Source organism: Salvelinus fontinalis, chromosome 11 (genome assembly GCF_029448725.1).
Source record: "Salvelinus fontinalis isolate EN_2023a chromosome 11, ASM2944872v1, whole genome shotgun sequence".
Taxonomy (NCBI): Eukaryota; Metazoa; Chordata; class Actinopteri; order Salmoniformes; family Salmonidae; genus Salvelinus; species Salvelinus fontinalis.
The window spans coordinates 8782076-8804670 of record NC_074675.1 but is presented as its reverse complement, the minus strand read 5'-3'; the positions used below and the strand labels follow the sequence as shown (position 1 = coordinate 8804670).

At 45.0% G+C, this 22595-nt stretch overlaps 1 protein-coding gene across 9 annotated transcripts in view; it reads right to left on the bottom strand.

The window, feature by feature from the left end:
* Nucleotides 1-22595, bottom strand: part of LOC129864961 (neuron navigator 3-like) — a 290755-nt gene that overhangs the window by 22719 nt on the left and 245441 nt on the right. For 6 of the 9 annotated variants that reach the window (XM_055937305.1, XM_055937306.1, XM_055937309.1 and 3 more), the window contains 13 exons: nt 21399-21525; nt 20272-20557; nt 18604-19315; nt 16883-17323; nt 16069-16110; nt 12939-13096; nt 10858-11046; nt 10238-10290; nt 8666-8686; nt 8034-8057; nt 6404-6427; nt 6080-6157; nt 679-762 (listed from right to left, as the gene is read on the bottom strand). In XM_055937305.1, the coding sequence (XP_055793280.1) occupies nt 679-762; nt 6080-6157; nt 6404-6427; nt 8034-8057; nt 8666-8686; nt 10238-10290; nt 10858-11046; nt 12939-13096; nt 16069-16110; nt 16883-17323; nt 18604-19315; nt 20272-20557; nt 21399-21525 (2239 nt within the window). The remainder of the gene's footprint in view (nt 1-678; nt 763-6079; nt 6158-6403; nt 6428-8033; nt 8058-8665; nt 8687-10237; nt 10291-10857; nt 11047-12938; nt 13097-16068; nt 16111-16882; nt 17324-18603; nt 19316-20271; nt 20558-21398; nt 21526-22595) is intronic. The other 3 variants (XM_055937307.1, XM_055937312.1, XM_055937310.1) reach the window with 2 other exon arrangements.

Sequence of the window (22595 nt, the reverse complement as noted above, 5' to 3'; positions counted from 1 at the left end):
CAGTACACACCCCTGAAGAAATAACTCTGCAGAGTATGGAGCAAAACCAATGTCCTGGATTAGGATACATATGTGACTAGTTACATCTTAAAGTAAAAGGGGGAAAAGTCCGACACTAAACTTAAAGAAAATCCACCCAATAACTATCTTCTGGTATTTGTTTCATTAGTCCATTGTTGACGGTCCCAAAATGTTTTGCTTGTCAGCAATCAAGTAGTGAAGATAGTTAACTTTAAAAATACAGAAATTATCCCAGCATCATGCGTTTTGCATCATATGACAATGGACTAATGAAACAAAATACCAAAAAACAGTTTTTTGGGGTGGAATTGTCCTTTAACATAGCTTCTAACGCAATGAAGCCTTCATCAAGAGGTCTATACAGAAATCATTCATAAGCAAATGTCATGCTGTATAAAGCGTGGTAAATGTGCCACGGGCACGACATAGGATGATTCTAAATGATTCAGGGTACGTTATGTAGTGCTTATAAAGACCTTATGAATGCTCTAACACACGATAAGTTACTGTTATTGTAAAGTGTAAAGGACCATGGATTAACAGTGATATGCACAGACCGGCAGACGTCTCAGAGACAATGAAACACTAAAGCCGCAACTTTACACATGAGAAGGTATCTGGAAGCGGTGGGCCGCAGCAACAGGAAAAGGCACGTACCTTTTGCTCAGCTGTCATGGTGAGGCTCGTTAGGCGACAGGTCATGTTCCCCAGGCTCTTCTCAAAGGCTGCCACCAGGTGAGCCTGCCAACACAGAGGTCAGAGTTCAACACAGATAACACAAGCACTGGACGAGTCATTAAAGCAGGCATAAAGGGACAACGTTAAATTGGCACATTTTCTGTCACATTTTCCTGAAGTCCTATAAATATACCATTCTCTGTAGGTAGAACAACCTCTAATCAGGTGGATTCAAGATGATCCACAAACACACATTGAGCACACAGTGTGGAAAATCCATCGTTAGATAGCCACTTAAACATGAAGAAGAAGAATCGATGCGACCTGAGGGTGTAGGCTATTTTTTCTCTCGCCCTCTTCATGTTCCCTCGTGTTTCTCATGAGTCATCACTCTCCCCAGGGACCCTCAGCTCTGATAGACTGAGTCAAGTCATCCCTCTGTTGAACCACCAGCGCTGACTGACTGGCTGGACCATCATGTTTAATTCTGTATCTGAACCAAAACACTAGGAACATTCCCCCTAGTTACAGCTTGCACTTCACCACGGCAATGCTGAGCCTGCTGCATGATACAGCTAACCACTCCCCCACTGGTCCAGGCTGATAACTTGTGGCTTATGAACTGGAAGTTAACAGGAGGAGGTCCAAAGAAGACATGCCGTACAGAACTTGTGCTACAGAAGAAGTGGTAGCTACACCACGTCTGCTCTTCTGAAAGCTGTGAACCTTCACTTTCTCTGAAGAAAACAGCAGCAGCAGCAACAACATCCATGATTAGGACTGATTTTCACAGCCAACTGCTGATTTGAACATGCACAAAAATACAGCTGAACCCAGACCTAAAGCAAAGTGAAAGATGGGCATATCTTCGTGTACACAGGTCAGGGAAGGTTTAGCATTGCTTTAACGGCGCCTGAGTTATTTTTTCACCTGAAGAAACACCGGCGACAAACTGAAGGGTGCCAAATGTTTAGCAGCATGACACCATCTGCTGCACTGAGCCTGATGGAAGTAGAGCTCCATGAAAATAGGATAGCACTGTGAGTTAGTGTGTGTGTGTGGGGGGGGGGGGGGGGGGGGGTGATAAGTCCTCACCTAGAAAATACAAGAATAGTAATTGTGTGTGTGCATGTGTGTGACAGAGAGAGAGAAACCGACAGAACAGTGTGAGCTCACACCCACGCACCTCCACCGCATGGAGCCTCCGACACCTGTCAGGACCAGTGAGTCACACAGAGCCAAGCAGCGTGCCCACAGATAAGAAAATCTCAGCTCGACAGGGCGGAGGAGTAGCAACACAGTAATCATAGTCCTACACCAATAAGCCAACACCATATTGGTGGTATTGGTGGTGCTCAACCATATCTGGCTGAATTGCATATAACCTTTGCAAAATGTCATCCGTCCAATCCAATCAGCCCCCTCCATCATGTGACATACACCCACCGCGGCTGCCCACCTGTCCGCCCTGTGGGTAGGGCTGTGAAGCTTCCCATGCATCCCGCGGCTGGCCTTTGGCCTTGCGACCCCTGCCCTGGGGCCTCTGCTGGGAGCCGGGGTAGTGGTTGAGGGGTGGCCAGACCAGCGAACCGGCCAGAGAGCAGCCCCTACTACTACTGCTGCTGCCCAGTGTCGACGCCATCCTCAAAGCCCTCTCTGCTCTACTCATCCACACTCACTCACACACACACAGCAGCATGACTACTGTAGAACAAGCCAGCACAGACGGCTAGATATACTAATTCCCAAATCCCCAAAGAGAAAGGCACAAAAAGAGGTAGAGGGGAGGGGATAAGAGAGAGAGGGAGGGCAATCTAGAGGGGAGAGAAAGAAGTGAGAGAGGGAAAGGAGTGAGAGAGGGAAAGGAAACAGAGAGAGTGACGGAAGGTGAAGGAAGGAGAATTAGGGTGAGGTAGGTAGGTAAGTAGAGCACAGAGATATAAACCCACCTCTTAAACCCACTTTAATGACAGCCAAGGCAAGGAATGGAATCTCTTCTGAGGAGAAAATTAAAACCAGTACAATACCAAGACAACGTTCGACAACGTTCTTTTGAATCCTTTTTCCAGGATGCTGGTTTTTCTCATTCCACTTTGTTCTCATCAAAGAAAACCCAAACAAACATGAAATAGATTGACGTGGACGTGGGAGAGCTTCTCTAACCAAATGTGACAACACACATACAACTGTGTGCCTGATGTGGCGGCCATTTTAGCTACAAATCAGGTCAGACTGACCTGCTAGGACCATGCTGAAGGTAACACAACGAATAGTCCTTTATTAAAAATATTCCTTATTCCAAAAAGGTCAAAATATTAATTTCCATGTTAACATATTACAAAGACAGTGAGCAGATACAGTAAATGAGCGTCTAGCATACAGTACATTAGTGTCCCATATAGCTCAGCTGGTGGAGCACAGCGCTTGCAACTCCAGGGTTGTGGGTTTGATTCCCACAGGGGACAAGTACGAAAACGTACTACTGTAAGTCGCTCTGGATAAGAGTGTCTGCTAAATGACTGAAATGTAAATGTGATTAGGGTCAATCTACGATGACGTCAATCAGCAGACACCACACTCACAGCTCTTCTCGTTCGTTCAATGACAAAACAGTGCCTCTCTCTAAGTGGGATTTATCTTTAATCAGCCATTCAAGAGAACATGACTGCAAACATACAGTATGCACCTGCAGGAGATGCAGTATCTCTCCCAGACAAATCAGCTTACATCACCTAAAACGCTGCCTTAATCAATGCCGCAGTGCATGTTTCAACCACTGGAGTCCCGGGAGAGAAATGTTGTTCCTAGGCACAGCATGGGCCATGAAGCTTGGATACCAGACACCATCCAGTACCAGACACCATCCGGTACCAGAGAGAGTGTATGGGTCTGGCGGGGATGACACTACTGGAACAGATTGGGATCAGGAGCCCAGGAAAGGCATGAGGTAATATATACCAAAAGGGTTTTCCAGCAGCATACCACCCTGCATACCACTGCTGGCTTGCTTCTGAAGCTAAGCAGGGTTGGTCCTGGTCAGTCCCTGGATGGGAGACCAGATGCTGCTGGAAGTGGTGTTGGAGGGCCAGTAGGAGGCACTCTTTCCTCTGGTCTAATAAAATATCCCAATGCCCCAGGGCAGTGATTGGGGACACTGCCCTGTGTAGGGTGCCGTCTTTCGGATGGGACGTTAAACGGGTGTCCTGACTCTCTGAGGTCATTAAAGATCCCATAGCACTTATCGTAAGAGTAGGGGTGTTAAACCCGGTGTCCTGGCTAAATTCCCAATCTGGCCCTCAAACCATCATGGTCACCTAATAATCCCCAGTTTACAATTGGCTCATTCATCCCCCTCCTCTCCCCTGTAACTATTCCCCAGGTCGTTGCTGCAAATGAGAACGTGTTCTCAGTCAACTTACCTGGTAAAATAACGGTAAAAAAAAAAAAAAAAAAAAGATCAATTAGCCTTTTAAAATGCTAAACTTGGATTAGCTTACACAACGTGCCATTGGAACACAGGAGTGATGGTTGCTGATAATGGGCCTCTGTATGCCTATGTAGATATTCCATTAAAAATCTGCCGTTTCCAGCTTCAAGGGTTTTCTTTATTTTTACTATTTTCTACATTGTAGAATAATAGTGAAGACATCAAAACTATGAAATAACACATATGGAATCATGTAGTAACCAGGTTCTTCAAAGTAGCCACCCTTTGCCTTGATGACACTCTTGGCATGGGTGGGTATAGGCCTACTCACTGGGGAACCAGGCCCAGCCAATCAGAATGAGTTTTACCCCACAAAGGGGCTTTATTACAGACAGAAATACTCCTCCATTTCATCAGCTGTCCGGGTGGCTGGTTTCAGATGATCCCGCAGGTGAATAAGCCAGATGTGGAGGTCCTGGGCTGGCGTGGTTACACATGGTCTGCGTTTGTGAGGCCGGTTGGACGTGCTGCCAAATTCTCTAAAACGACGTTGGAGGCAATGTATAGTAGATAAATGAACGTTCAATTCTCTGGCAACAGCTCTGGTGGATATCCAAGTTTATAATTTGAAAAGGCTAAAAAGGTTTTCAGCTGTGCTAACATAATTGCAAAAGGGTTTTCTAATGATCAATTAGCCTTTTAAAATGCTAAACTTGGATTAGCTTACACAACGTGTCATTGGAACACAGGAATGATGGTTGCTGATAATGGGCCTCTGTATGCCTATGTAGATATTCCATAAAAAATCTGCCGTTTCCAGCTACAATAGTCATTTATAACATTAACAATGTCTACACTGTATTTCTGATCAATTTGATGTTATTTTAAATGGACAAAAAAAATAGCTTTCTTTCAAAAACAAGGACATTTCTAAGTGACCCCAAACTTTTGAACGGTAGTATACGTGGCATTGTATTGTGTGACAAAACTGCTCATTTTAGAGTGGCCTTTTATTGTCCCCAGCACAAGGTGCACCTGTGTAATGATTATGTAGTTTAATCAACTTCTTGATATGCCACACCTGTCAGGTGGATGGATTATCTTGGCAAAGGAAAAGTACCCACTAACAGGGATGTAAACAGATTTGCACAATAAATTCGAGAGAAATAAGCTATTTGTGCATGTGGAAAATGTCTGGGAGCTTTTATTTCAGCTCACCGATGCATTTATATTTTTGTTCAGTATATGTACACAAAGGCATCTAAAAAAAGCTTTCTCATATACTAAACAATGCAACTTTTCTACAAAGACATCTGGGGTCTGTATGAGTCACACAGTGAACACAAAAGCTAGTTGGAAGTTTCTTGGCAGTGTGTTGCATTAGTGCCTGGAGATGTATAACTCCTCGATCAAAGTCAGAGACCCTGGTGAAGACCCTGTCAGCCTCGCACTTGATCAGACGCTTCACGCAGGGCCCAGTACAGAGAGAGACAGGAGCGCCCATCTCTGCACAGAGACCTGATAGGCTTTGGGTTCTCAGGGTTCTCTCTCACTCTGTATAATACACTTCCTCCCTCCAAACTGGGCTCACAAGCCCCCTCTTTCCCCCCTCTCTCTGTTTTGTTGAATCTGCATGTTCTCGCTAGGCCGCTCTATATTGCTGCCCCGCTGGATGAGGCTCGCTTCGCAGGACAATTCCCGGTAAACAAGCCGCATATTCGAGCCGTGTTCGGAAAAAACAACAACCCAGACTTCAAAACATTTCATCAGAAGCTTAAGAAACCTTTGAGTCAGAGAGAGAAAGGGAATTAGTGGGTGTCTAGACTCATTTACATTCAAGGGTTTGGCAAAGGCAGAGTTTCCCCCCGAACCTCTCTGACAGGCTAGGATGCCAATGAACCACGAGGCAGACGTTTTGACTGCTCAGTGTTTGTTGAAGTAAGAGGCACTTACATTGGCAGACAGCTGAGATGTGAGGGTCGCGACCTTTTCCTGGGAGGCGTCCAACTCTCGTCGCAGCTTCCTGATTTGCTGTTTGGGTGAGGGAAAAAATAACAGATTACCATGACGATCACGTCTTTCCTAAAAAACAGGACTGATTGAAAATACAACAGAGCATGCCTATCTTCCGATTCCATCCCTTTAAAAGCAAATCCAAATCTGGTGTACCAGCTGCCTAGTAAACGTCCATTTGAAAACATTGATGTAAAGTCTGTCTCATTGCCACAGTATAAAACAATGGGGTGAATGTAAGTGTGAAGGTAAGTAGGGGATTACCGTGGTATTTTGGCCTGTTTGACCCTTGATTGAAAAGAGAAGAATACAATTAACTCTATGATGCATGCTTAGTCCAAACAGAAGATATGGTGAGAGAGATATCTGTTATGATGATGACAAAGCAGCATGTTTCCTCACGGTTAGCAGTTTAAACCATTAGCCAATAAGGCATGAGGCATCTCACACATAAGGCATCTCACACATAAACAACAGTACAGTCTTGGACAAATTAGCCAATAAAAGGGAAAAAGTGCACAAGCATCTAAACACATTAGGTTAGTTGTCACTTTGGTAACACTTTCTTTAAACCTGACTGGTATAATGCATTTTAAAAAGACTCAACCATGGTTCTAACAAGTAATAAAGCATTATACCTGTGGGCTTTAACTAACGTGTTAATGTAGGGTGCAAACAGAAAGTCATTGTAATGAAAGAAAAGCAGTGATAACTGAATAGGGTGTGAAGTGAAACCACAGAGAAGGACAAAGAGTAGGGTGTATTAGTGATGTTTGTCCATGACTGTCAGTATGACGTGTGGTAAAGATCATGTCAAAGTGCTGTTTGGTTATATTCAAATGCCTGGTTGTTTAAAAGACTGGCTCATGACAAGCAATGCACCATAGGGTCAAAGAAATTGGACTTGGACACCAAGTCCAAGGTTATAAACACAAGTTTTATGCTCAGGTCCGCCACTGATAGACCAGAACCTGACTTTGGACGAAGTGGATACATATATCACTGCTCGTGCTTTGATTGTTATCTTCATTATGGAGATCTGACCGGACCAGACCAGACCAGACAAACAGAGAGACTGACAGACCAGACAGACTAGACAAACAGAGAGACTGACAGACCAGACAGACAGACCAGACCAGACAGACAAACAGAGAGACAGACCAGAGCGACAGACTAGATAGACACACAGAGAGACTGACCAGACAGACCAGCTAGACCAGAGAGACAGACAGACCAGACCAGACCAGACAGACTAGACAGACCAGACCAGGCAGACCAGAACAGGCAGACAAACAGAGAGACAGACCAGACAGACCAGATCAGACCAGGCAGACAAACAGAGAGACAGACCAGACAGACCAGACCAGGCAGATCAGACCAGGCAGACAGACTGACCAGACAGACCAGAGAGACATACAGACAAGACAAGACCAGACAGACCAGATACAGACAGACCAGATAGACAGACAGACCAGACCAGGCAGACAAACAGAGACAGACCAGATAGACCAGATAGATAGATAGATAGATAGATAGATAGATAGATAGATAGATAGATAGATAGATAGACAGACATAGACGACCAGACAGTTGCCCAGATAGATAGATAGATAGATAGATAGATAGATAGATAGATAGATAGATAGATAGATAGATAGACAGACAGACAGACAGACAGACAGACAGACAGACAGACAGACAGACAGACAGACAGACAGACAGACAGACAGACAGACAGACAGACAGACAGACAGACAGACAGACAGACAGACAGACAGACAGACAGAGACCAGAGACCAGAGACCAGAGACGACCAGACAGTTGCCCAGACAGAAAGACAGACAGACCAGACAGACACGAGACATTTCGTCCCTCACCAAGCCAAGCCTCTTACCTCAGAATGTGCCTTTTCCTCTGTCTGTTTGGGAGAGAAGACATGTCGTTAAGATGTGCAGGAATAAGCCACGTTGTATGAACAATGATTCACTTCTGACAGCTTCTTTATGGATGCAATGAAAGCCCATTGTCATAATGAGTAGATCATTGGGGTTGAGATTTTGATGGAGAATGATGCAGGAGCCAAAAGGCCATAGATGACGCCCGGAAGTGAAAGCAAATGCTAAGGCAGCTCTTGATGCATCAAATTAAATCAAATCAAATGTTATTGGTCACATACACATATTTAGCAGATGTTATTGCGTGTGTTGGGAAATCGTTGACTGTGGTGTCATTTCAAGTCAGGTCAGACTGTACTAAGAACTTACACAACCTTTGATTTTGGCCAATCAAGTCATATGTAATCGATGTGGCAGGGGTAATTAACATAATACATTGTATGTATGTATTGCAATATATACACACTGGTAACATTGCACACAAGTAACATTGGTTGTTTTTTTTCACACCAACCAAAAACCTGTGTGAACATCTGCCACATTCAACCAGCATCAGAGCATGTGGTGGGCATACAAACACGTTGTCTGTGTGGTGTGGAGAGATCATAGCTGACAGCATCATAGTCTTTACCTTGGCCAGAAAGGAAAGAACCTGGAAGTAAGAAAACGTGGGTTCAAGCTGCTGCAATGGGAAACCATGGCAACTCAACACTTTGCCCTGAAAACAGGGTGCCAAACTTTTGTGTAAGCCAAGCATTCTCATTGGTTATCATCTATGGCCTTTTGATTGACATCTATATGTTTTGTCTATCTTTATATTGTTGGGCTGAATGATTGGTGTTGTAATGACTTTGGGAAAATGTGTCATGATACTTTTATCATAGTGTTCTTCCAAGGAGATTTGAATAAAATTGCTCTTTGTCAGTCGTGTCTATCAGGGTCGTGCTCATTAGGGCACATCGCAGCAAAACGCTTTGCAACGGAAAACGAAAACAAGCGTTTCCTATAGGACAGGTTGAAATAGTACCTCCCCGTTTCACAACGTTTTCTGCCTACTGAACACGCCCCAGGTGTTGAGTGATAACAGATGAGATTAAACAAAACTGATGACTAGATAATGCCAAAGATGAGAAGAAATGATAAAATAGCAAACAGAAAAGTATGATGAAATTCAAATCATAACTGACATAACTATTATAGTAATGGAAACAAATAAACATGAAATTACAATAAAAATATTAAAATATGAACACAACCAAACATCAACACAATGAAATGAAGAATAAACAATAAGTGCTGTCTTTCTGCCCCAATAGGAATACTTTGAGAACAAGTCTCTGAAATCAGTGAAAGTCTAAACTCGTCTCCAGGCCTTTCTAGAACTTTCTGCTGGGGAGGAAAGAGGTGGAGAGCGCCAGTAATTGATTATCTTCCTCAACTGATCTGTCTTCTCATTGAGTTTGACTGCAGCTGGAGTGTTGCCTGTTGCCCATAACAATCCACACCTTCACCAAGCTTGAATTTGCCTCAATCACCTTGGATGCACTGCTAAAATAGAAACATGTATGATATATTTAAGTATTAAGGTCCGAGGAGGTGTGGTGTATGGCCAATATACAACGGCTAAGGACTGTTCATATGCAACACGCAATGCGGAGTGCCTGGACACAGCCCTTAGCCGTGGTATATTGGCAATATACCACACACCGCCAAGGTGTCTTATTGCTATTATAAACTGGTTTCCAACATAATTAGAGCAGTAAAAATAAATGTTTTGCCATACCCGTGGTATACAGTCTCATATACCACGGCTGTCAGCCAATCAGCATTCAGGGCTTGAACCACCCAGTTTATAAAGCCATCCGTACACCTATCTATTATTGACGAATGTAACTTATAAAGTACAACTGTTCTACCCCGTCATAAACCCAAATATGTTTCAAAATATTACTCTGATTTCATGGACTCTGTGCTTGCATCCATACCACAATCTTTGAATTTGAGAGTGGTTACATTTCTCCAGCCTTATAGCAAAAAAGTGGCAGGGCTGTCGTTTGCTGAAAAATGTATTACATATTGTCTCCTAAAATAATTCTAGGCCAATGACACCAATTAACTGGGATCACACACAGCACCCATGGCTGCCATAAGCATGATTGTCTAAATGTTTGTTTGTGTGTTTGGAGAAAACAATGAAACTTACCGCAGAGTACAGGGACGAGGTGCTGGAGACCAGCGACAGTGAGGATCCATGGACTAGAGAAAGACAGAGAGCGAGAGAGTGAGAGAGTGAGAGAGCGTGAGAGCGAGAGCGAGTGAGGAATTAAAAGAATATAATCTGTGGCACCATCTCATCTGCATGTAAAAGTACCATATTCTAATGGCATGTGTGTGGCTGTGTACTAATGAAGTACTCGTTTGGATAATTCAAAGGGCCTAGTCATTGACTAGTAACATTACTTTCAAGTGGCACCGTCACGTTACCAAAATGTTAACTGAAACACCAAACTTCTCTTTAAAAAGAGAAGCAGAAAAAGCCGGGTTTCTAGTCCAGTGCATTTTGAGCTGCAGTCTGAGAACTCATGCCTGACTATCACTTCTTCTTGGTCTAAGCAGCGTCCCACAGACAAGTTATTAATATATATATATATAATATTAATATATGCCATCAAGCAGACTACTGTAAATTCCTTTAATTCCAAAGTAGTACTTGCATACATTTTTGTATGGGTGGCAGCAGCGGGAATCGGAAACCCATGATCCGGGCGTTGCTAGCGCCCTGCTCTACCAACTGAACAACACAGGACCACAGTCTGGGCATACCTTCATCAGTGCTGTCCCTGAAGGAGCCAGAGCGGCTCATGCCCCGGGGTCTGTCCTCCAGAGAGGTGGCGCTGCCCCCCAGATGGGCTTCTCCATACAGGTCAAAAGAGTCCTGGGCAGGGATGCTGTTGGAGCGACTCATACTGCTGGGTCCTGGCAGGTTGTAGGGTGACAGGTTGGTGGGGCTCACTGGGGGAGAAAACACACACACACACGCACAAACAGGTTGGAGTAGTGCTATTTGGAGTAGTGGTATTTGGAGTAGGGCTTACGCAGGTTGGAGTAGTGGTATTTGGAGTAGGGCTTACGCAGGTTGGAGTAGTGGTATTTGGAGGAGTGGTATTTGGAGGAGTGGTATTTGGAGGAGTGGTATTTGGAGGAGTGGTATTTGGAGGAGTGGTATTTGGAGTAGGGCTTACGCAGGTTGGAGTAGTGGTATTTGGAGTAGTGGTATTTGGAGTAGGGCTTACGCAGGTTGGAGTAGTGGTATTTGGAGTAGTGGCGTTTGGAGTAGTGGCGTTTGGAGTAGTGGTATTTGGAGTAGTGGTATTTGGAGTAGGGCTTACGCAGGTTGGAGTAGTGGTATTTGGAGTAGTGGTATTTGGAGTAGGGCTTACGCAGGTTGGAGTAGTGGTATTTGGAGGAGTGGTATTTGGAGTAGGGTTTACGCAGGTTGGAGTAGTGGTATTTGGAGTAGTGGTATTTGGAGTAGGGCTTACGCAGGTTGGAGTAGTGGTATTTGAAGTAGGGCTTACGCAGGTTGGAGTAGTGGTATTTGAAGTAGGGCTTACGCAGGTTGGAGTAGTGGTATTTGGAGTAGTGGTATTTGGAGTAGGGCTTACGCAGGTTGGAGTAGTGGTATTTGAAGTAGGGCTTACGCAGGTTGGAGTAGTGGTATTTGGAGCAGTGATATTTGAAGTAGGGCTTACGCAGGTTGGAGTAGTGGTATTTGAAGTCGGGCTTACACAGGTTGGAGTAGTGGTATTTGGAGTAGGGCTTACACAGGTTGGAGTAGTGGTATTTGGAGTAGGGCTTACACAGGTTGGAGTAGTGGTATTTGGAGTAATGGTATTTGGAGTAGTGCTTACGCAGGTTGGAGTAGTGGTATTTGGAATAGTGCTTACGCAGGTTGGAGTAGTGGCATTTGGAGTAGTGCTTATGCAGGTTGGAGTAGGGGTATTTGGAGTAGTGGTATGTGGAGTCATGGCATTTGGAGTAGTGGTATTTGGACTAGTGGTATGTGGAGTCATGGCATTTGGAGTAGTGGTATTTGGAGTAGTGGTATGTGGAGTAGTGGTATTTGGAGTAGTGATATTTGGAGTAGTGGTATGTGGAGTCATGGTATTTGGAGTAGTGGTATTTGGAGTAGTGATATTTGGAGTAGGGTTTACGCAGGTTGGAGTAGTGGTATTTGAAGTATGGTTTACGCAGATTGGAGTAGTGGTATTTGGAGTAGTGCTTACGCAGGTTGGGGTAGTGGTATTTGAAGTAGGGCTTACGCAGGTTGGAGTAGTGGTATTTGAAGTAGGGCTTACGCAGGTTGGAGTAGTGTTATTTGGAGTAGTGGTATTTGGAGTAGTGCTTACGCAGGTTGGAGTAGTGGTATTTGGAGTAGTGGTATTTGGAGTAGTGGTATTTGGAGTAGTGGTATTTGGAGTAGTGGTATTTGGAGTAATGCTTACGCAGGTTGGAGTAGTGGTATTTGGAGTAGTGGTATTTGGAGTAGTGCTTACGCATGTTGGAGTAGTGGTATTTGGAGTAGTGGTATTTGGAGTAGTGCTTACGCAGGTTGGAGTAGTGGTATTTGGAGTAGTGGTATTTGGAGTAGTGGTATTTGGAGTAGTGCTTACGCATGTTGGAGTAGTAGTATTTGGAGTAGTGGTATTTGGAGTAGTGCTTATGCAGGTTGGAGTAGTGGTATTTGAAGTAGGGTTTACGCAGGTTGGAGTAGTGTTATTTGGAGTAGTGCTTACGCAGGTTGGAGTAGTGGTATTTGGAGTAGGGCTTACGCAGGTTGGAGTAGTGTTATTTGGAGTAGTGCTTACGCAGGTTGGAGTAGTGGTATTTGGAGTAGGGCTTACACAGGTTGGAGTAGTGGTATTTTCCGGTGCTTGTGCATGCAACTCCAGGGGGGGAGAGAGGGGACTGACTCCCCGTGTCCTGTAACCCTCCAGTGGAGTGAGAACGCAGCCACTCCTTCCCCTCCTCATGGGACGTCTGTCTGGACGAGGGAGGGTACCTAGAGAGGACGTGGTACACATCAACTAGTGGCACCACTGATTCAACATGACGTCTATTGAACCATGCAACTGCATTATCTACATATCACATGACTGAAGTGTGGTGACAAATATATTCACTAACTCATGCATAGTTATGTACGTACACACAGTGCTTGACTTTGACTAAAATAGGTGCCGGCACTCTGTTAATATATAAGTGCCGGTACTCTGTTTATATATAGGTGCCGGTACTCTGTTAATATATAAGTGCCGGTACTCTGTTTATATATAGGTGCCGGTACTCTGTTAATATATAAGTGCCGGTACTCTGTTAATATATAAGTGCCGGTACTCTGTTAATATATAAGCGCCGGTACTCTGTTAATATATAAGTGCCGGTACTCTGTTTATATATAGGTGCCGGTACTCTGTTAATATATAAGTGCCGGTACTCTGTTAATATATAAGTGCCGGTACTCTGTTAATATATAAGTGCCGGTACTCTGTTTATATATAGGTGCCGGTACTCTGTTAATATATAAGTGCCGGTACTCTGTTAATATATAAGTGCCGGTACTCTGTTAATATATAAGTGCCGGTACTCTGTTAATATATAAGTGCCGGTACTCTGTTTATATATAGGTGCTGAAACGCCACAATATAATTAAGTCAATATTCTAAAAGAGGTGCTGGACCTCAAGCAGTATAACATTGGAGGGAGGTGGAAGAGTTCTGGTGTGTTCCGGCCCAAGTCAAGCACTGTGGTCACAGACACACACACATGCATCCACCCACACACAGGCACGGCCACCTATCCCACCTATGTGCATGCATGCACACACACACACACACATGATCAAAGACACTCGGTTTACACATGGTCAAAGGCACTGACAGTCTTTACTCTCCTCATCTCTAGCGGTTCCTAGCGGGGGGAAGAGTTATCTAAATGGTTGATAGGGAGCAATGTTTAATCCTTAAAGGGAGATAATTGAGTTCAAGCTCATCCTTTCAACACTGAAGCTCATAACAGACTGTCTGTCATACTAATACCCCACTCTGAATTCTTTCAGACGAAGAAAGGTACACTGATTGACATCTAATGACAGTAAAAGGTATTGAATGATAAATCATGTGCACATGTCTGCATGTTCAACTTCAAATCAAATTGTCTCTTTTGCACAGAATTGTCCATTGATTTTGAATTCCACTTGGAGTTCAGAGGAGAGAACGCATCAGAGTGTGTTTTGAAGTCTGCTTAATTTAAAACTGAGCATTGGACACATGAATGTCATAATCATTTAGCTATTATCTGGCTTGAAAAAAGGCAATTTGTTGCTTTGAATCCCTCTGGGCTAGAAGAAAAGTCAGGGACAAGCAATACAACCCAGTCCTAAACTGCTGAGGCGTCTGAAATGAATAGAAATAAACGTCTGAAGGGAAAATGCCTCCACGCCTGCTGTGAAAGTACAGTTAAAAGTGTTCTTTCTGTGTTGTCAAACATCCCCTTAGCATTACATGCAGTGAATTCTAAAAGGTTGCAGAACTCCTACTCAAGGTAGAGATTCACTCTCTACTGCAGTCTAATAAAGACAAATATCAAAGGAGCCTGGATTTGTTGCAGTGCTTTTTGCAGACGGTAATTGGGTAGAAAAGCCATTTGTTGCAGTGCTTTTTGCAGACGGTAATTGGGTAGAAAAAGCCATTTGTTGCAGTGCTTTTTGCAGACGGTAATTGGGTAAAAAAAGCCATTTGTTGCAGTGCTTTTTGCAGACAGAGTAATTGGGTAGGAAAAGCCATTTGTTGCAGTGCTTTTTGCAGACTGTAATTGGGTAGAAAAAGCCATTTGTTGCAGTGCTTTTTGCAGACAGAGTAATTGGGTAGAAAAAGCCATTTGTTGCAGTGCTTTTTGCAGACTGTAATTGGGTAGAAAAAGCCATTTGTTGCAGTGCTTTTTGCAGGTTGTAATTGGGTAGAAAAAGCCTTTTGTTGCAGTGCTTTTTGCAGACTGTAATTAGGTAGAAAAAGCCATTTGTTGCAGTGCTTTTTGCAGACTGTAATTGGGTAGAAAAAGACATTTGTTGCAGTGCTTTTTGCAGACAGAGTAATTGGGTAGAAAAAGCCATTTGTTGCAGTGCTTTTTGCAGGTTGTAATTGGGTAGAAAAAGCCTTTTGTTGCAGTGCTTTTTGCAGACTGTAATTAGGTAGAAAAAGCCATTTGTTGCAGTGCTTTTTGCAGACTGTAATTGGGTAGAAAAAGACATTTGTTGCAGTGCTTTTTGCAGACAGAGTAATTGGGTAGAAAAAGCCATTTGTTGCATGGTGGTGTGATAGGGGTTGAATCCCAAATGGAACCATATTCCATAGTGCACTTATTTTGAGCAGAGCCCTATGGACCCAGATCAAAAGTAGGGCACTATATATAGGGAATAGGGTGCCAATAGGGTGCCACACTTTCTAGTGTTGAGGGTCTGGACACGATTTCAGCCATTAGATAGGACAGGAGTAGGGGAAACTTGATTTAAAATGGATGCCCTGCCTTGCCCTACAGTCAACGAGGAGGAAAACAAGTATAGCTATTCAGAATCCACTAGACTACATGGGATCATTGACTTCAGGCACCTGTAATCTGTGAGGAACTGTGGAGTGTCCACAGGAACAACAGTTACTAATAGTCTACCTCTAGAAGAGAATTCTTCAACAGGATTTGTACAGCAATTGAAGCCTTTTATGAGGTGAAACTAAATTGTCACTCCCATTAATATATTCAATTTTCAATGCGCCAAACCCTCATCGGCTAAATCTCCTGAGACAAATGTCAAGCAAAATGCTAACGTCATTATGTAACACCGCTTTCCTACACCAACATGACATTAGACACAACATGTGATTTTGTCAGTTAGAAAGACATGTATGAATAACTTGTGAGAATGAATGAAAAGACAAAACAAGGAAACACCAAAAGGACAAGGCATGAGTGATGAGTTACCTCAGTCCCTTTTTGGGGAGTGTGTTTCTGTCAAGAGGCATGCTGTTAAGACACAGAGAACGAAAAACATTAGAATTACCTACAGGTGTGGGATCTTAATTTGATCACCCTGTTGTCGCACAGCAGGAAATGCAATCTTGTAGTGTACTGTATTTGAGGTTTAAAAAGACTTCTAAAGTCTGTACTTTCCACTTTCCTGGTGGATTATTTTCCTGCTGTGAGAAACTGGTCAAATTAAGATCCTACATTTAAAAGATCATGATGCCATGGATTCAATTCACATCTATTGATTGATAGAACACACATACTCTCTAAAGTGAGAATGCTTTAGCCCACTACAATGGGCAACGTTACCCAAGAAACAGACATACGGAAAGCACACATTAAACCGAACATTTGGGTTAGTTTGATACTCTCAATTTAGACAGCAATCGGTGAATGAAGGAAATATTACAAACCGCTATGACAACATTGAGCTATACTGAAAGGACAAGATGAGCATGACGTTGTATTCCATACATACAGTCTACAAGTCCATTTTCAAAGTGTCTGTACATTGATGGCTGTTTGTCAGAGATGGCTGGTGTGATAAGATATAGGAGGACGGGCTCATTGTAATGGCTGGAATGGAATAAACGGAATGGAGTGAAACACGTAGCTTCCCTGTGTTTGTTGTGTTTGATATTGTTCCATTCATTCCAACCATTACAATATATTTTCCCATCAGCCCATCAGTACATGTTACACCCGCTGGTCTGAAACAAACTACCCACAGGAACCTAATGGAGTTACGTTGTTCCACATTGGGACTCACCCCTCAGAAAGCGTGGACTTGACGCTGGCCGTGCGGGTGACTTTGGGGCCGTGGTGGTGCCCCAGCAGCAGGTCAATGGACTCGGAGCTGGTGTGCAGACTGGTCATGCTCTGGCAGCTCAGTGTGTCCTTACTGCCAGAGCATGCCGAGGAGCTGCTGAGGTTGGTGGGCCAGGGGCGGGCGTTGGAGGGCAGCGAGAGGCCTGACGCTGGGCTGGAGGCAGGCGAATCAGTGCCCAGGTCAGGGGCCTTGCCATAAAGTGGGCTGCTAGCCCCGCTCTGCCCGCCCGCGCTGCCCAGGCTCCCCGTGCCCGAGGAGGGAGAGTCCAGGCTGGCCTGGCGCGCCAATGTGCCATGAGGGCTGCCCAACGCAGAGGGGCACTTGCCTGAGTCGGGTGTGCCTGGGGTACTGGCCTTGCTGCTGGCTTTGGTGCCAAACAACCTGGGAGAGAGAGAAAGAGATGGTTCCATTCACTCACAGACTATTTATGGCAATCATGATCCCCTCATAGACTGAACAAACTCAGTCTCTAGGTTCAGAACTAGGTTGTTTGATATAGAACAGTATTACATTTATTTGATTACACCAAGGAAATAGGAGCTTGGGAAAAGTTTGAATTCCGCTCAACACTGCCCCTCCCCTATCTTCATCACCTTTAGCAACTATCTCATAAGCCTACCATATTCTTCTTCATAGACACTATGAAGAAGTACACCTTCCCTACTGCCTCTGTTAGAGTATGTGTGCATCCCAAATGGCACCCTATTCCCTATATATTGCACTACTTAGTACACTACTTTAGACCAGAGACCTATGGGAATAGGGTGACAGTTGAGACGATGGAGCTCCCAGTGATTTTAATTCAGACAGCTGTGGTTCAGACAGCTGTGGTTCAGACAGCTGTGATCATAGCATTGCCCCATTTCCATTCCATGCATGTAATCAGCCAATCTGGTCACTCAGCAACACATTTGTTGTTCACAGGTCTTTCCTGTCGTGTCTGACGTGGGGCTGCCATCAAACAGGCTCCCAATTAATAGGTGCCTTTTTCTTAGGGGTATACGCACAAATCAAAAATGCACTCTGCGCCTCGACAGGTCGGACGGTGTGGCCGTGTCCGGACACGCCTTGTGAGCGCACCTAACTAATGAGACAGGGGTACGCGAACAGAATAGCTTTCTCACTGTCAGTTAATCAGTTTAGCCTGACCTGAATGGCAAATCATCTACCGTTCATCTTGAGAGAAATGCCATCAGTTTCTGTGATGACATCTACCAAACAGCAGGGGGCAACCTTTGCCTCCCCGACTCTCAAGCCCAACGAACAAACTCAGACCAATGTTTCTGTGCTGGGATATGATTTAGTGTCTTATTACCTTATTACCTAAAATATATATATATATATATATATATGAGACTTTGGAATGCTAATTCTGCGCCGCTTCAGAGAAGAAGTGAACTTCTACCTGTAATTCTGACAGCACCAATGAACACCTCTATCTATCAGTAGCATCTTGGAGCTGAGAAACAACATTGTACCTCACCTCACAAACAACACTTCATTAATCTGTGGGGGCCTCGAGCACGCAGTCGGTGAGAGTGCCTAGGGAACAACAAGCTCCCTCCACCTTTATAATAGAGATGAAAAATGACAGCTGCTTGGCTAGGCTACCAAGCTCTTATATGAGTGCAGGGGAAACCAAGTGAGCAGCGTTGACTGACCTGCGGAAGGTAGGTGAGGCGATGTCCGGGTACTTGGACCCTGGTTGCCTGAGGCCAGACTGGCCCGTGGAGGTGGGGCTGGACTTGGGGGAGGTGGATAAGCCTGCTGGGTCCTGGTCCGACACGGCCACTTTCTCCTTGTCCGTCTGGTTGATGGTGATGGGGATGGGGCTGGAGCGCCCCGAGCCCACCTTCCCAGCGTCCCTTCGCTTGGTCCCCGTTCCTCCGGCCGACTTGCAGCTGACATTGGAATCGATGCTGCTGGAACTGGAGCGGTGCCCGCTGCGCCCCACCACCCCCCCGCTGGAGGACTTGGCCGGCCGGGGCAGAGAGCGGTACTGGAGGGGCACCTTGGAGCCTCCGCAGCCCATCAGCACCTCATCGTCCTGGGGCTGGGAGCCATCCAGGCTGGTCTTACGGCCTCCGCTGATCCCTGTCCCCTTGCCGATAGCCGAAGACTTGGGCACCTTCCCCAGGGTGGCGGAGCCACTGGCCAGGGTGGCACCGCTGGACGTGATGAGGGCACCAGAGGGGGGGCTGGCCATCTTTTTATACCCGAACGACCCAGTGGTGGGGGGGCGGGCGATGCCCGAGGGGGGTTTCTTGCCCTCGTCGCCACTGCTCTTGCCGGCGTCGGAGGGCGAGCGCTGGATGCCAGCGGTCTTGGAGGGAGCCTTGCATTTCTCTGAGGCCTTAGCGTCATCAGTTTTACCTGTCGATACAAAGGCCAGTCATTTTTATTTTATTTATTTTATTTTACCGTTATTTTACCAGGTAAATTGACTGAGAACACGTTCTCATTTGCAGCAACGACCTGGGGAGTAGTTACAGGGGAGAGGAGGGGGATGAATGAGCCAATTGTAAACTTTAACATTAACAAGCTGGCAAACACCTTCCCCTCTGCAAACTGCTGGGGTACTGAATAATTTAGCTAGGATCGAGCAGAGGGGAGAAGGACCTCGCAGCTTATTTGTAAATAACGGGACTCATCTTCATCATCATCTGTAGGGCTACAGGGCAGGTGTGCCAAATGACTTTACACTTCGCTAATATTTTACAACTCTTTTCACAAAGCTCAGCTAAAATAGAAAGCTATACTAATCCAAACATGAGAAGACTTGCTGAACAAACCAAAACACGATTGAGAAAAAGATAAAGTAGAACGGAGAAACGACAAACATTACCGAGGGCCTCAAAGGGCAATGACACTGGTTTCCTAATGAATAATCTGATTGGCCGAAATCTTTGACCCTGTTATCTAATCAATGTCAAACTGGAACACATCAACAAATGAAATTCACTTATAAATTAAGCTAGGATGGACATTTCCTGGTTCTAATATCAACCAGACAGGCAGTTTGATTGAATGAATGACCAGTCAGAGAATAATATACACCACCATCCATCCTCAGTTAGACATGGGCCCTGTTCAAATAGGTCAGAAATACATCCTTCCTACCTTCCTTGAAGTACTCACAGATCTGAATTGGTGAACGTAATACGGCGGTAACCTTGGATACACCGATACAATCACTTATACTGTAGATCTGTGCTCACCTCAAGACAACAAGGAAGGAAGGAAGTTATTTCTACAGTTTTCCAACAGGGCCATGGTAGAAAGAAATAAGCACGGTCTGAAGTAGGTCGAAGAAGGAGGGCGGGTCCTACCAGGGGTTTTGAGGGTGGCGCTGGTGCCTTTGGTCCGGGGGGGCGTGATGCCCACCTGGGCAGTCATACCCCTTCTCCAGGAGCCAGTCTGGGACATGGGTAGGCCCGTCTTCTGCCCGGGATCCTCGCCGCACTGCCCCGCTGGCGAGGAGGCAGAGGAGGAGGAAGATTTCCACTTTGAGCTGGGCTCCATGTTGACATCCAGCTCCTCGTCCACCTTCTTCAGATCTTCAGCTCCGGCCCAGCTGCTGCTGACCTCCTGCTCCACATGCTGGTGTGTGTCCGCCTGGGACAGTCAGTAACCCACACACCTTTATTTTACTATCCTTGTGGTGACCAAAACATTTATTCCAATTCAAAATCCTATTTTCCCTAACCCCTAATTATAACCCTAAACTTAACCCCTAACACTAAAACAGGCTTTTTACTTGTTTTACTATCCTTATGAAGACTTCTGGTCCCCACAAGGATAGTAAAACAAAACAAAACCACACACACACACACACACACACACACACACACACACACACACACACACACACACACACACACACACACACACACACACACACACACACACACACACACACACACACACACACACACACACACACACACACACACACACACACACACACACACACACACACACACACAATACAGTATGAGTAAGCCACCTGACAGATGGTGAACCCTCCCTCACTAACCACACCAACAGTCTCTTAAGAGATCAATCTGTTGAGGTTTCCACAAGGCACACATACTTGGCTATTTTTACCATGCTCCCTGAACACTGCACAATGAGTGGGTTCCGCTGTACATTTCCTTGGCTTTCTCTCTTGAAAGCCAATTAAAACAAAGTAAATAGCTTCATTTCCAGACTACAGTGATTACCTCATTGTTACACATACTCAAAAAGTATGACAGACATGTCCCTGTTTTAATTGAAGCAAGTGCAAAGACAGTGATGCTTCAGTATCATTACTCACAGTTAGTTCAATGTCTGGAAGCATGGTTATGCTCTATTATTGTTCATTTATAAGAGAATAAACAGGATATAGGCTCTATGGGTTGTTCTGGCTCGGACAAGCCTACTTCCTTCATTTACACTCCATGGTGTACTGTACCTGGGCTGCCTTGTTCTTGCGTGGTGACGATGTGACGGCGGGGTAGGTGGGCGTGTTCAGATCGTCTGTGCTGATGTTATCTACAGTGTCACTGAGACCGCTGCTGACCGAACTGCTGTCATCCCAACTACGAGAGAGAGAGAGAGAGAGAGAGAGAGAGAGAGAGAGAGAGAGAGAGACAGACAGAGAGAGAGAGACAGAGAGAGAGAGAGACAGAGAGAGAGATAGAGAGAGAGAGAGAGAGAGACAGAGAGAGAGAGAGAGAGAGAGAGAGAGACAGACAGAGAGAGAGACAGAGAGAGAGAGACAGAGAGAGAGAGACAGAGAGACAGAGAGATAGAGAGAGAGAGAGAGAGACAGAGAGAGAGAGAGAGACAGAGAGAGAGATAGAGAGAGAGAGACAGAGAGACAGAGAGAGAGAGAGACAGAGATAGAGAGAGAGAGACAGAGAGACAGAGAGAGAGATAGAAAGAGAGAGACAGAGAGAGAGAGAGAGAGAGAGAGAGAGAGGTGTCAGAGATGAGTGATAAAGACAGAAGCCATCCATCTTCCCACCATATCAATCTTTCATTCCATTTTGTCATCCCTCCACAAATACCAACAATCCTCTCCTTCACCCTTCCAGTAACCCTTCAGGTAAACTCAGAAACGTGCATCTCTGCACCGTGTAAAAGAGAAACCCCTTCACCCTACACAGAGTGCATTACCTGCAGGTTGGAAGTTGCCCCTAGACACTGATCTTGAGGTTTTGCATTTCCCAGACTAATGGTTAACTTAATGATTGGTGGAGGGGAAGGTGATCCTAGATCTGTACCTAGGGGAAACTTCACCACGAGGTGCACTATGCATTGTACCTGCATCTGGCTGCCTATCACGCTGCCTTAATGAAACCTACCCAGTCCCCAGGGAGCCAGGAGATATGCCGGAAACCCTCTGTCGTGGGTGAGGATTCGCTCAATTTCACCTCCTCCCATCTATCACTGTTGTTGATCACTCATCCTCTCTCATTAGTACATTGAGTGGCGGTGGCCCTCTTTAAATCTTCATTAGGCTATTGACTTCTGGGTATTGTGTATCCTGGGATAATTTCTCAACAAATAAAATGTATTTATGAAGCCCTTTTTACATCAGAAGATGTCACATAGTGCATATGCAGAAACCCAACATAAAACCCCAAACAGCAAGCAATGCAGATGT